At 35.5% G+C, this 15,658-nt stretch overlaps 1 protein-coding gene across 1 annotated transcript; it reads left to right on the forward strand.

Annotated features, from left to right (window-relative positions):
- The first annotated feature begins 9,084 nt into the window (after positions 1–9,084).
- On the forward strand, positions 9,085–10,524 carry LOC105954860 (rust resistance kinase Lr10). The gene is given in 4 exon segments (XM_088817952.1): positions 9,085–9,215; positions 9,434–10,158; positions 10,161–10,417; positions 10,420–10,524. Coding segments are annotated over 4 exon segments (1,218 nt in total).
- The last annotated feature ends 5,134 nt before the right edge of the window (positions 10,525–15,658 follow it).

Consider the following 15,658-nt stretch of genomic DNA (forward strand, 5'->3'; position numbering starts at 1 on the left):
CCACTACGCATAAGCAAACATATTCATACATCTACGATTCTCTCGAGATAACACATGATTGAGATGTTGGGCTTCGATAAACCACTGAAGAAACTAACAATTAAAAAAACTTATTGATAAAAACTAAAAATGTGAACTGCAAATTCAAAAAAAAAAAAAAAAAAAGAAATCACAGAAAGCTATTTAATTGAAAAATTTAGTGATAATGGCCATCGAAATGATGAAGACTAATAACAACAACATCAGTTATATCAATTTCCAAACCCTGCCGCCGCACTGAGCACCTCCACACAATCTCCAATGGAAATAAATAAATAAAAACTCCATAACTGAAAAACTCCAAAGTCAAGATGGCGAAAACAAAACCAAATATTCATGGATCAAATCGATATAAAAAATATTAGTGAATCCCATAAAATATTTTCTTATAGCTAATGATCAAAGAGAATATCTTCTACTTGCTGCTGTAAAGAAACACAGAGAAGAAGAATATGAAGAAAATCAAATTCAAATCCATTTTCATATCCAATTGCTTACTTCTTCTTCTTCGATCACCAATTTCTACAGATGAATCCACCATTAAAGAACAACAATTTCACATCAAAGCATCCGATTTTCCAAATGTGTTTCTCTTTGGAGCTTCCACTTATGCTTATCGAGTCTGTATTTCTCTCTCTCTCTCTCTCTCTCTGAAACAAATTTATCGTACTCTTCATCTTCTAATTATAGATCGAAGGATGCGGCGGGTGGTGGGGGGCTACAGTGATAGCAAAATAAAGTGGCAGGAGTGTGGTGGTGGTGGTTGTTGGATTCGTGGTGTGGGGGGGTGGATTTGCTAGAGAAGATGATGGCAAAATAAATTAGCAGGGGCGGTGGTTGGATTGGTGTTGGGGGGGGGAAGGAGAGTGGGTGTTGAAGAGAGATAATGTTATTAATCTAGGGTTAAACACAAGGGTATAATAGTGATACACAATTAATTTTTATTAGTTAAAAATATTTTGGATTTATCTTAAAATTATAAAAAAAAATTGGACTCATTGTAACTGTACATGTGTAACTAGGGAATTTTGGCAAATAACCCCTTCAAATAAACTCAACCCCATGTCTTTAGTCTAAAATACCCTCCATAATATAATATTTATCAATTCCATCCATGATACTTTAACTTCCTTAATATTACACATTGACATCGGATTTAAACAAATATATCACATTAACCCCCGTTTTAATAAATTTTTTGAAAAAATATTTTTTTTTTCATAAAATAATTTTTTTCTAAAAAATATTTTCTGGCCAGATTCCGGCGTTGACCAGAGGGTTCTCCAGCGTTGAATTTTTTTATTTTTTCTGAAATTTCTTTCCAGCCGGTCAATCGCCGTTGGCCCGCCGGTCTACGGCGTTGACTTTTTTTTTTCTTTTTTTTTGAAATTATTTTTGGTAGAAAAAAAATATTATAATTAAAATTACTGTATTGACTGCTAAATTACTTTTTCAGACAGTAATGTTACTGTTTGGGACAGAAATATTATGAATATTATTTTCTCGAACAATAATATTACTAATATTACTGCCCCAAACAATAATATTATTGCATGAGACAGTAATATTACGGTCGGAGACAGTAATATCATAGTTGAAGACAGCAAAATTGCTGGCCAAGACGATAAAATTAATTAATACAGTAAAATTACTGTCTCAGACAGTTACATTACTGTTGGAGACAGTAAATTAGCAGGCAATACAGTAATATTAATTAAAATATTTTTTTTTAAGAAAAAACAAAATTGAAAAAAAAAAACAATTAATAGTTAAATTACTGTCTCCGACAGTTAAATAACTGCTAGAGACAGTAATTTAGCAGTCAAGACTAGGGGTGTGCATTGGTTAGGCTGGTTAAAAACCAATCCAACCCATCCAACCGACTTTGGTAAGTATTGGAAACCGTTATCGACCCAATTTACATGGGTTGGGTGATGGTTGAAAACCAATTTAGTGGGTTGGTTGATGGGTCATCCATCTAAATATTTTTTTTAATTTTTTTTAATATTTTATTAGTTGTTACACGCTATATTTTTTATGAATTAAATATGACTAGTTCAATAATATTCAAATAAAAAAAATTCAAAACATTACGGACCATATGTATTGCAATTAAACATAAATTGTTCAAGAAATAATAATCGTCCAAATATTTAGGCTATATGTCTTAATATTAAAATAGTTCAAATTAGATAATTAGGTTAGATTTATTGTTTTTAGGATTTTGGTCAATATTAGATAATTTAATAAATGTTGTAAATCGCCCTAATGATATTGCTTTTCGGTTTGATGATTGTGGAAAATAAAGTATAGCAACAATAATAAAAGATAGAGAGATAATGCAAAGACAAAAATCCGTAGAGAGAGAGATTAATAAGGGTGTAAATATGGGGGAGGGAGAATTCCATTATATAGGTGAAAAACCACCAGGAGTTACAAGAAAAGTTACACAAGAGGTTATTCTACCACTAACACATAATGGGAAGACATGGGGTAGGTTAGTGATTTAGTGGGGAGTTAGGTGGTTGTGTTAGGAAACCCCACACACATATTATTTACAACACTCCCCCTTGGGGATTCCTATCAAAACCACTATTGTGCATTTCATGTTGCCTCATTAAAACCTTACGAGTAATAAAACCCAGTGGGACAAAACAACCTCGGTTAGGAAAAAGAGTACAACGCACAATCTTTCCAATCAGCTATATTGCCTCGTTAAAACCTTTAGCGGGTAACCAAAAACCCTGTGGGAAAATAAATCCCGCAAAAAGGAAAAAGAGTACAATAGGGCATCTAGGTATCTTCTGGATACTGAGTACCTACAGGGTACTCCCCCTCAAGTTAACTCCCCCTGATGTCTATAAGGGAGCGAGCTCAGATAATCTACGCAGGCCAATAGCCTTAACATGTTTTTCAAAAGTGACTTTAGGTAATGACTTAGTAAATAAATCAGCGCAATTATCCTGACTTCTGATCTGCTGGATCATTATTTGTTTGAGCTCTTGTTATTGCTGATTGAAGAAAAACTTTGGAGCTATATGCTTGGTGTTGTCACCTTTAATGAAGCCCGTCTTCATTTGCTCAATGCACGCTGCATTATCCTCGAATATGATCGTAGGATCTTCTGTGGTAGCCAATCCACAGGAATCTCGAATATGCCCATTCATGGCTCTAAGCCAAGTACATTCACGCACTGCCTTATGAAGTGCTAAAATCTCTGCATGATTCGATGAGGTGGCAACTAAAGTCTGTTTTGTAGACCTTCAAGACACAGCTGTGTTCCCAATGGTAAACACATATCCAGTTTAGGAACGAGCTTTGTGTGGGTCTGACAGATACCCAGCGTCAGCATAACCCACAAGCTTTGCATCCTTTAATGATGCATAGGGATAGGACAAACCCATGTCTATTGAACCCTTAAGGTAACGAAATACGTCCTTTACACCATTCCAATGGCGGCGTGTTGGTGTTGAGCTAAACCTTGCTAGCAAATTTACCGCAAATGCGATATCAGGTCGAGTACATTGAGTTAAGTACAATAATGCGCCTATTGCACTTAGGTACGGCATTTCAGGTGCTAACACTTCTTCGTCCTCCTCCACAGGACGGAACGGATCCTTCGACCTATCCAATGATCGGACTACCATAGGCGTGCTCGATGGTTTCGCTTTATCCATATTAAAGCGTCTTAACATCTTCTGGATGTAGTTCGATTGATGGACCAAAATTCCATCAGCATGGTGTACTATCTCAAGTCCGAGACAGAAATTAGTCCTACCGAGATCTTTCATCTCAAACTCATGTTTTAGGAGTTGGGCTGTTTCACGGACTTCTTCAAGAGTCCCAATCAAATTCATATCATCAACATAAACTGCTACAACAGCAAACCCAGAACATGTTTTCTTAATAAACACGCAAGGACAAATATCATTGTTCACGTATCCCCTTTCGAGCAAGTATTCACTTAGGCGATTATACCACATTCTTCCAGATTGTTTCAAGCCATAAAGTGATCGTCTCAACCTAACTGAGATCGTGTTCCGTGGTCTGGAACTAATTGCTTCGGGTAATCGAAGTCCTTCAGGGACTTTCATATATATACTCGTATCTAGATCCCCATATAGATAAGCTGTGACCACATCCATGAGCTGCAAAGTCAGTTCCTCGGATACAACCAAACTGACTAGATATCTGAATGTAATAACCTCCATAACAGGAGAATATGTCTCCTCAAAGTCAATCCCAGGTCGCTGAGAAAACCCTTGTGCTACGAGACGAGCCTTATATCTCATAATCTCGTTTTTCTCATTTCTTTTCCTTATGAATACCCATTTATACCCCACGGGTATCACTCCAGGAGGTGTAGGAGCTACCGGCCCAAACACTCCTCTTTTTACCAATAAGTCGAACTCAGCCTGGATTGCTTTTTCCCAATTCGGCCAATCATCCCTCTGTTTACATTCATCAATTGATCGAGGCTCAATATCATCACTCGATACAATTTCAGTTGCTACTGTGTAAGCAAACACATCATTGATGATTATTTCATCCCGATGCCACACCTCATTCATGCATGAATAACTAACCGAGATTTCTCTATTCTCGGGAATGGATACTAATATCGAGGCGTCCCCCGATTTCGTCTCCAAGACGGATCCATAGTCCGGAACTATTTCATGAGATGGATCGGGTGGGATCCCATTATTGCTATTGCTAACCTCATTCAACTGTTGGGCATTCATCCGCTTCCGGGGATGAGAATCCTTTGATCCAATTGGTCTCCCCCTCTTCTGGGCAGGGAGATATGATTGGTTAGCAGGGACTGATGGCCTTCCCACGTTTTGTCCTTCTGGGACTTCTATCCTTGCAGGCACGTTTGCAGCTGGTATATGAGATCTCGTCACTTTTTCTAAGTCAGAGAATGAGTCTGGCATATTATTGGCTACTTTATGTAGATCTATAAGTCTACTTACCTCAAACTCTCTGACTGAAGTAGGGGGATCATGATGAGACACAGTGGGGTCATTCCACACGACTTCACGTCGTTCTTCAGGAACGTTAGTGTGAACGTTCTTTCCTCCCCCTAACGGCGGGAAGACGGTCTCATCAAAGTGACAGTCCGCGAATCGAGCGGTAAAGAGATCGCCTGTCAAGGGTTCTAAATATCGTATTATAGATGGTGATATATAACCAACATAAATTCCCAATCTACGTTGAGGTCCCATCTTGGTCCGTTGTGGCGGAGCAATCGGCACATAAACTGCACACCCAAATGTGCATAAATGAGAAACGTTTGGTGTACTTCCGGACACCAGCTGTAATGCAGAATATGGTTGGGTTGCAGTGGGCCTCAATCGCAATAACATAGCCGCATGCAATATTGCATAGCCCCAAGCAGAGATTGGAAGTTTGGTGCGCATTACCAAAGTTCGTGCAATCCTCTGTAAATTTTTAATAAATGCCTCTGCAAGGCCATTTTGGGTATGAACATGTGCTACGGGATGTTCTATGTCAATATCTAAGGACATGCAATATTCGTCGAAAGACCGCGACGTAAACTCTGCAGCATTATCCAGTCGAATAGACTTAATGGGATAATCTGGATAGTGTGCTCTCAACCTTATTATTTGAGAGAGGAGTTTAGCATAAGCAGCATTCCTCGTAGACAACAAATCGACCTGTGACCACTTAGTCGAAGCATCAACTATCACCAAAAAATATTTAAAAGGTCCACATGGTGGTGAGATGGGGCCACATATATCTCCTTGGATTCGTTCCAAGAAGCCAAGAGAATCTTTACTAGTTTGTGCATAAGCTGGCATAGGATCAAGTTTTCCAATAGAACAGGGTACACATATCTTATCATTGTGTACAAGATCCTTATTCGTTAGTGGATGCCCAATAGATGTGTTAATAATTCGGCGCATCACGCTTTGACCCGGATGTCCCAGTCGGTCATGCCATAGAAAATATTTGCTCGAATCACTAGACTTCGAGCAATCGACAAGGTGTGCTTCTGGCACTCGAATTCTGGTCCTATATAACCCTATCGAAAGTCCCTCTAATTTTTCCAAGGTACGCTTCTGGCCGTACACGTTAGAGGTGATGCACATATATTCGATCCCCTTTTCATCGGTTGTTTCAACATGATAACCATTGGCTCGAATATCTTTAAAACTCAACAACGTTCTACTGGAACGTGGAGAATAAAGAGCTTCTCTAATGGTCAGAATTGTGCCATGAGGTAACATAATATGGGCATTACCATAACCATCTATTATACTAGATGTGCCTGATATAGTAGTCAAAGAAGTCTTACTAGGCATGAAACTAACAAAATATGACTTATCCCTAAGGATAGTGTGCATAAATGAGAAACGTTTGGTCAATCGCCGTTGGCCCGCCGGTCTACGGCGTTGACTTTTTTTTTTCTTTTTTTTGAAATTATTTTTGGTAGAAAAAAAATATTATAATTAAAATTACTGTATTGACTGCTAAATTACTTTTTCAGACAGTAATGTTACTGTTTGGGACAGAAATATTATGAATATTATTTTCTCGAACAATAATATTACTAATATTACTGCCCCAAACAATAATATTATTGCATGAGACAGTAATATTACGGTCGGAGACAGTAATATCATAGTTGAAGACAGCAAAATTGCTGGCCAAGACGATAAAATTAATTAATACAGTAAAATTACTGTCTCAGACAGTTACATTACTGTTGGAGACAGTAATTTAGCAGGCAATACAGTAATATTAATTAAAATAATTTTTTTAAGAAAAAACAAAATTGAAAAAAAAAACAATTAATAGTTAAATTACTGTCTCCGACAGTTAAATAACTGCTAGAGACAGTAATTTAGCAGCCAAGACTAGGGGTGTGCATTGGTTAGGCTGGTTAAAAACCAATCCAACCCATCCAACCGACTTTGGTAAGTATTGGAAACCGTTATCGACCCAATTTACATGGGTTGGGTGATGGTTGAAAACCAATTTAGTGGGTTGGTTGATGGGTCATCCATCTAAATATTTTTTTTAATTTTTTTTAATATTTTATTAGTTGTTACACGCTATATTTTTTATGAATTAAATATGACTAGTTCAATAATATTCAAATAAAAAAAATTCAAAACATTACGGACCATATGTATTGCAATTAAACATAAATTGTTCAAGAAATAATAATCGTCCAAATATTTAGGCTATATGTCTTAATATTAAAATAGTTCAAATTAGATAATTAGGTTAGATTTATTGTTTTTAGGATTTTGGTCAATATTAGATAATTTAATAAATGTGATGTAAAATAGAAATTTGAAATTAAAAATATTAAACATTTTAAATAAAATTAATAAATAATGAATTAATAAATAAAAATGGTTGGCCGATATTACCCGACTAACCAACTTTTTAGCAGATTAGAAACCATGATCGACCCAACCATACATGGGTTGGTTGACATTATCCACCCAACTTAAATGGGTCGGTTGATGGTTGATTATCCGTCACAAATAACGGGTTGAAAATGGGTTGGTTGGTGATTAAAACCGATCCATGAACAACCCTATCCAAGACAGTAATATTAATTAAAATATATTTTTTAAGAAAAAAAAAAGTCAATTAACAGTTAAATTACTGTTTCCGACAATTAAATTACTGTTGGAGACACTAATTTAGCAGCCAAGACAGTAATATTAATTAAAATATTTTTTAAGAAAAAAAAGAGTTAATTAAGTAACTAATTAAGCAGCTAAGACAGTAGTATTAATTAAAATACTTTTTTAAGGGAAAAAAAAAAGTCAACGCCGGAGACCAATCTATTCTTAATTTTTTAAGTACCCTTGTCATACGACTATTTCCTATTTGCCCAATTTTTTTAAATATAATAATTTTGTTTACCAATCTATTCTGAATTATTTTATGTTCTAGTATGTGAAAGTTTTTGTGAAATCCTGGATTCTTAATTCTATCTACCAAAGTATTCAAGTAATTTCCTTTTTAGATTTATGCTAGTAGCAAATGAAACATATTTATGATCAGGTCAGTTGTTAAGGAACCAGTCAAGAATGTGACTTGATCAGCAAAATTATTAGAAAATAAAATTTGACAACAAAATAGTTTAATACTGTGAAGATAAATGGTAATAGCAAATAGAGAAATCTTCATTATTCAGATGTCTCCCTTCGTTTACTTTTTTTTGTTGTTACCACTTGTTGTGCTAGTACTAGGAAACAATGATGATTGTATGCAAACCAGTTGCAGAGACGATGGCCCGATAATTCGGTTTCCTTTCAGGTGTAAAAATCAGCAACCTCGGCATTGTGGCTATCCAGGTTTCGATTTATACTGCGACCATAAAAACGATACTGTTCTTGTGCTTCCCTTCTCTGTAAATGTTGTTGTGAACAAAATCAACTATTGATTTGGTTCGTGGGGCTTCCGTCTTCCTCAAGTCACCTTGGTCCGTACTCCGGTGAGGGTACCTGCAACGCCGGGAGGGGTTCCCGGCGGGAGAGCTCCGACGATCAAGTCAGTGATCGGAAAAAATGAGTATAAATGCAATGTAGTAGTAAATGATGTATTTTTCGTGTGTGTGTGTGTTTAGTGATCCTTCTATTTATAGATGAGGAAACCTTGGCCTCCAAGGTTTTCCTTTTTTAGGGTTTGCTTTCCCCTCAAGTCAAGTATTTTGGGCCTCTCTTATTGGGCCTGTTTTAGGTCACGCATGTACTGGAGTACGAGTCATGGCGTTGCCAGCTCGCCGTTCGGAGATCGCGGTCCGACATTGTGTCTTGTGATAGTAAATTGGCCCTTCTCAGTTTGTATTTATTCGTCTTGTCACAGTGGCCCGTATCAACTATCTATCTCAAAGAATTCTGGTTTACGACCGAGAAATATGTCTTCCTAAAAAGCTGCATGATCTAAACTTATCTGCTTCCCCTTTCCATGTCTTGAAATATTTCTTAGACGATTATACCCTGTTCTGATCCGCCAAGAAGAGACTTAGGTAACGTAATCCCTTGCCTTGGCGATTCCATGTACCAAATCTATGCCGTTAATTCGAAAACGTCGCTTGAATCACTTCCTTTGACTTCTTGTACCAAAACATCTGAATTTAAATCTGTTCCGCTGGGAATATTTCAAAAATCCAACTTCTCTTTGGAATGGTTTGAACCAGCATGTTGTGAAGATGAAGGCAAGAGATGCAGCTCGTTTAATTCTACTACATCGAATCGTCATATTCGGTGTCTTACAACCACAATTCCTAATGGAGCAAGAAAGAAGAAATTAATTGAAGGTGAACATTTTATCTATTCCTGTTTTGAAATTTTTAAGCAACTAATGGATTGGTTTAAGAATCTGACATATATGTTCTATTTCAAAGGTTTTGGTTCCATTATGCCGCGATAATACTAGCGGCTTTTGTCTATCTTTACATCAGAGTTAGAATCTACCGAGAGAACCAAACGATGATTGGGAAGTTTTTGCGAGATTACAAAGCCCTTAAGCCGAGTAGATTTTCATACTCCGATATAAAAAGGATTACTCGTCAATTTAACGAGAAATTGGGTGAAGGGGGTTATGGAATTGTTTACAAAGGTAAGTTGAATAACGAAATAGACGTTGCGGTAAAAGTACTCAACAATTCCAACGGCAATGGAGAGGAGTTTGTGAATGAAGTAAGTACGATTGGGAGAATACACCATGTCAACGTTGTCCGTCTTCTCGGATTTTGTGCCGATGGATTTCGAAGAGCTCTTGTTTATGAATTCTTACCAAACGGTTCATTAGAAAAGTCCATTTTCCAAGCGGGTTCGAATAGAATTAATCTTGATTGGGAAAAGCTAAAGGATATTGCATTGGGCGTAGCCAAAGATATAGAATATCTACACGAGGGGTGTGATCAACAAATACTCCATTTCGACATAAAGCCACAAAACGTCTTGTTGGACCACAACCTCAACCCGAAGATATGCGATTTCGGCCTTGCAAAGTTGTGCTCAAAGGAACAAAGTGCAGTGACAATGACTGCGGCTAGAGGAACAATGTGCTATATTGCACCTGAAGTACTCTCCAGGACTTTAGGGAGGGTTTCGTATAAGTCCGATGTTTTAGCTTCGGAAAGTTGTTGCTCGAAATGGTAGGAGGGAGGAAAAACGAGAATCATAATGTAAATAATACTAGTCAAGTATATTTCCCTCAATGGATATACAATCATATAAATGCGGAGGATAATGCAATGTGGGCACAAATTGATGAAGAAGGAAATAGTATAGCAAGAAAAATTAGTTTAGTAGGGTTGTGGTGTATACAGTGGTGTCCGACAGATCGTCCGTCAATGAAAATTGTGGTTCAAATGTTGGAGAAGGAGACAATGGCGATCTCACAATGCCTCCAAATCCATTTCCAGCTACTACGAATTCTGTTGGTGCCGGGCATTATCAAACTGAGATGGCTATCATATTAGAAGAGTAGTTGTTCTCTTTTTTGTTTTCCATTGTAGAACTTTGTTGTGTTGTTTGTAAGAAAAAAATAAAAAAACTTTATTGTATTGAAGCTACTAAATTCCTGAAAGAGCTTAATAATATGATCTCTTATGTTGATATTTGATCCTTTCATTTTGCAAATTAATCAATCAAATCAACCATAATCTATCTACCCTACACTTAATCTACCCTACCTTTAAAAGCATGATTTTTTTAGTTTCTTAATTTTTTTGTGATATATTTTACCCTTACTTAGTAAACTACACTACATATTATTTATGGTTAATAAAGTAAAAATGTTATTGATATTTCAATATTATTAATATTTCAATTAATGCATTTAATGAGTATATCATGTTCTCCCCTACTTCAGAAATACGATTTTTTGTTTATCTTTATAACATAATGAAAAGTCATGCACATTTTCTCTTTCTATTATATTTCTTTGGTTTTGTTTTGTATTTTCTCTACTTTTTCTTTATAGTAATTCCATTCGTATTTTTCATTTTTCAACTACACAACTCTATTTTTCAAAATAAATAAACGAGAAAGTAACAATTGCTTTTAATTTTTTGACAAGCTAAAAGAATGATGAGTAAATTACAAACACCCCTGAGTTGAGGTATAATTATAAAAATCCATTTTTTGTATAATTGCATCCGCGCTTGTATTAGGCCAACAGGAGGGTTATGCTCGTCTCAAGACACGCGAGCTTATTTCACCGAACTCGTCTAAAACCACATGAGTTCTATTTATTTTAATTAGTTTTAAATTTTAATTTTCTTAGTTTATGTTGCTCGTGCGAAAACGCGAGCAGATCTATTGTTCTCGCGGGCCTGCACACGAACATTTATAAATTTGCTCACTCGTTTTCACATGAGAACTTTTATTTTATTTATTTATTTTTAATTAAATACTAATTCAGTTTTTATGTTAAATTATAGATGGCCGGAGGTAGAGGGAAAAGTTTAATGAGTCAAGTTGTGGGAAAAGGTAAGAGTTTGATGAAAGCTTTGGGTGGGAAGTCGAACAATCCGGATAATCCGGATCGTATTAGAGATCGGGGACTTCTTGCATCCGATCGTAGAAGAAAAGCGTGGGCAAGAGAAGAAGCGAAGAGAGCGAGAGAAGAAGCTATTTGCAGTCGGAGCCGGGCCTTCGGTACCTATTGTTGATGATTTTCAAGTCGGTCACATTCGTACTCCGTTGCAGTATGAGTCCGATTAGACACTGCCAGGGGCCAGGTTTGACCCGGACCCGACCCAAAGACCGCCCCATACACTAAAATAATAAACTATGAAAATAAAAATAAACACGGCCACGGCCCGGATTTAATTAGTTTTTAATTTTTTTTTCTTTAGTTTGGTGGAATTAATTTAATAGCAGGAAGCAACTAGGAAACACTTTTACGGAACATTGGTGGTCCCCACCCTTTGAATATTAATTCAATTATTTTCTTCCCATACATTTATTTCTGATTTCATTTGACTAAAATAGCATTGCATAATTTTACAGTCTTCGGTATTTTATTTTTCCTCAATCATTGCATGGAAAAGTCAAGCATTCAAAGATTTTACTCGGATGAAGTTAATATTTTGGGAAATTAGCAGCACCCTCTCAATTGGAGAAATGATACGAGGTACCACTCAAATAAATAATTTGACAATACGATTAAATAATTTGACAATACAATTACCGTAAACAATATTACTGTCAACTATATCAATATTAATTTACTTTTTCGTTTAATTTGTTGACCGGTCAACCTAATAATATTAATGTGGTTATAGTAATGCTATTATGATTGACAGTAATATTACTATTACCCACATCAATATTAATTTTTTTTGGCTTTTATGTTTGTCATTGTTGAACGATCAATATATTAATTTTACTGTATTAAACAATAATAGTTGTTTTTGTTGTGTTAATATTAATGTGCTAATGAGTAATATAGTAATATTATTGTGTTAAACAATAGTATAGTTAATATTATTGTGTTAACAATATTATTACTAACTAAAATGTTAAATGTCGTTTCAATTTTACTAATGCCGTTTTGACTTCGAACCTAATTTTGACATATTTCTATTTTGATTTTGGCAAAATTCAAAACAAGAAAATTGTAGTCCTTTGGGTTAGCTTTCTAATCCAACTTAAATCCGCTAGATTGGATGCAGTGTGACAATGTTATGCATAAATGAGTCACATTTTGAATTTTAGATACCTCAATACATGAAAGTTGTGGGCAGTATCTACTGATTCATGTATATTTTTCTCGTCTGACATCCAATTTTGGTGATTCAAGTTGGATTATAAAAGTAACTCAGTATACTACAAATTCTATTTTTCGTGTTTTGCTAAATTTGGAATTAAAAATGATCAAAATCACGTTTGAAGTCGTAATGGTATTATTAAAGCTCGAACGATATTTATCACATCTCTATTACTAATTAAACTTAATATTACTGTCAACTACAGTATAATTACAAATTAAACGGGCCAAAAATGTTCAAAAAAAAAGTTTCAAAAAAGAAAAAAATAGTCAACGCCGCCGAACACCGGCGTTGATCACCGGCGGAAAAAAAGCAGACATTAAAAAAATAAAAAAAGAGCCAAGGCCGGAGACCGCCCGTCAACGGCGGCGACGGTCAAATTTGGGTTAGGGGTCAAAATTGAATAATTGGTAAACTTTGGGGTCAAATTAATGTTAAATTGGATTACATGTGAAATTGGAGCATATTAAAACGTGAGAGGTATTTTAGTCATTTACACACCTCTGGACATTGTCTGGACTTTTTTGTAAAAACGTTTTTGGTCTGGATCCCTTTATGAATAAGTACCCCATGAATGGTTTATTTGTAATAAGTCATTTTAACAAATATATCACATTAACCCTCATTTTCACAATTTCTTGAAAAAAAATTATGACCTTTTTTTTCGGCCACTTACCGGGATTGACCGCCGAGCTCCGACTTTGATTTTTCTATTTTTTTTTTTGGCGGGTCAGCTGTTAACCGATGGTCTCCGATGTTGGCCTTTTTTTGTTGATTTTTTTGCTAAATGTTTATTTAACTAAATTAATTGAGTGTTCTCATTAAAATGAGAAACGGGATGTGTCGATCCTCATTATTTTTTATAATAAAGGAACCTGCAGTCAACTATACAGGTGAACTGGATAAACCTACAAGGTCAATTGATACAAACTCACTTGCTCAATCCAATATATCATCTTTTGGGGACACTCCATCCTTATTTACCTATATAAGTGGGGATTCTACTAACAACCCCTATTTAGTATAGCATTTATAACATCTAAAAATTACCGAAAGTAAGGACTGGACCTTGAAAAGTATATATCAATTCTTTTAGAAAAATCAATCAAGACAAAATAAAAAGAAGCAACGAAGATAATGGGTGTGGTGTAGGGTTGGGAACGAGCCGAACTCGAACCGAACTCGGCTCTTTTGGCCAGCTCGAGCTCGATTGCATGTTGCCGAGCTCGAGCTCATCAGCCAATTTTTTTTTGCTCGAGCTCGAGCTTATTTAATTTTTTTTTTATTTTTTTTATTATTATTTTATTTTTGTATTAAAATCATTTAGGCTATGTTTGGTAAGCTTTTGGGCTGCCATTTCCATTTTATTCAGGAGAAGATGTTTTGGGACTTGGGAGAAGAATTTGGAAATAAAATAGGGGTTATATGACATAACCCCCTCATCCAAATTTCTTACAGGCATAAATCCGTATTTTTATTTACTATTAGGGATAACCCGGTTTTATCTATCCTACACCCGGTGAAGGTTACACCGGGTGATTTTTTACCGTTGATCTACACATACCAATGTGGGTGTGTGTGTGTTTGTGTGTATATGAATGGTAAAGATCTACCCGGTGTATTTCACCCGGTGTAGGATCTCAAAAGCCGGGATAACCCCTCATTAAGGTTAATACTTCATTTACCCTTGTTATATTCATAAAAATATAATTAAATTATTATTGCTAAAGTAACTCCCCTAAAATAACTCTACTTAAATCTCTCACCTACTCTCCCAAATCTCCCACTAAATGCAAATCACCGCATTTCAGTTTCCTTTAGATTCTTTTTACAATCTTTTTGTAATTTTGATTTAAAAAATATATTTTTTTTTCAATTTTCATTTTTTTAAGGGAAAATGAGGGAAAACCCCCCCATTAGGGAAAATTACCTAGCCCAGGTCCAATTTGTATTTGGGCTATTGTATAGAAGTCCATATATTTTTTCATCAATTGCTTGACCCCCCTTACGGATGTTTTCTCCCTATTCTGCCCTTATTGTAAATATAATACCCAAACAACGTATCAATCAGAATTGGCGTGAAATCTGTGATTGTACCTCCGTATATCTCGCCCTACGTGATTAGTGCCAACTGCATAATCATAAACCGTTCTGTTTATATCATTATAACTAATCTTCACAGTCAAAAATCTTCGTCATAAATTCTTCGACACAGGCGATACATGTGAAGATTACAGAGTGTGGAATAAAATTTAACGACGAGAGATTGTTTAAAAGAAGGTATGATATTAGTACTAAATCGGCTTATCAGATGAGATGGGGGTTTGTATATACAGTTTCGTTTTGGAATTGGAATTTCAAGTTACTGTATTTGATTGGGTTGATTGCATAGTTTAATTAGTCAGTTCATAATTACAATGGGACTTACGGTGGTCATCCAGACGGGGGTGATTTATTGCTGTTAGGATTAGAAGTGATTTTAAAATAGGTGGTTGTTTTTTGGCAGTTTGCTATGTTTATAGCTCTGTGTCACAGCCGTTAATGTAGTGTGCTATGTCTGTATGTTTTCTCTGGTGTGATAAATAACACTGATCAATTTAATTTTAATAAAATATATTATGCGCGACGAACGTAGTAATCTAACTTACAAATTACATTATTATGAATTCATACAAAAAGAACAATTAAATTGTTCATATAGAATGAAATTTGGTATGTTTATAGCTTCTGTGTCACAGTTGTTAATGTAGTGTGCTATGTTTTTATATTTTCTATGGTGTGATATTTGCTTATGATGAGTTTCCACTTTTCACATTTTTTTATTTTGTCTCCTCATGCAGTAATCAA

The sequence above is a fragment of the Erythranthe guttata genome, chromosome 5, assembly GCF_056151865.1.
Source record: "Erythranthe guttata isolate IM_541 chromosome 5, IM_541, whole genome shotgun sequence".
Classification (NCBI taxonomy): domain Eukaryota; kingdom Viridiplantae; phylum Streptophyta; class Magnoliopsida; order Lamiales; family Phrymaceae; genus Erythranthe; species Erythranthe guttata.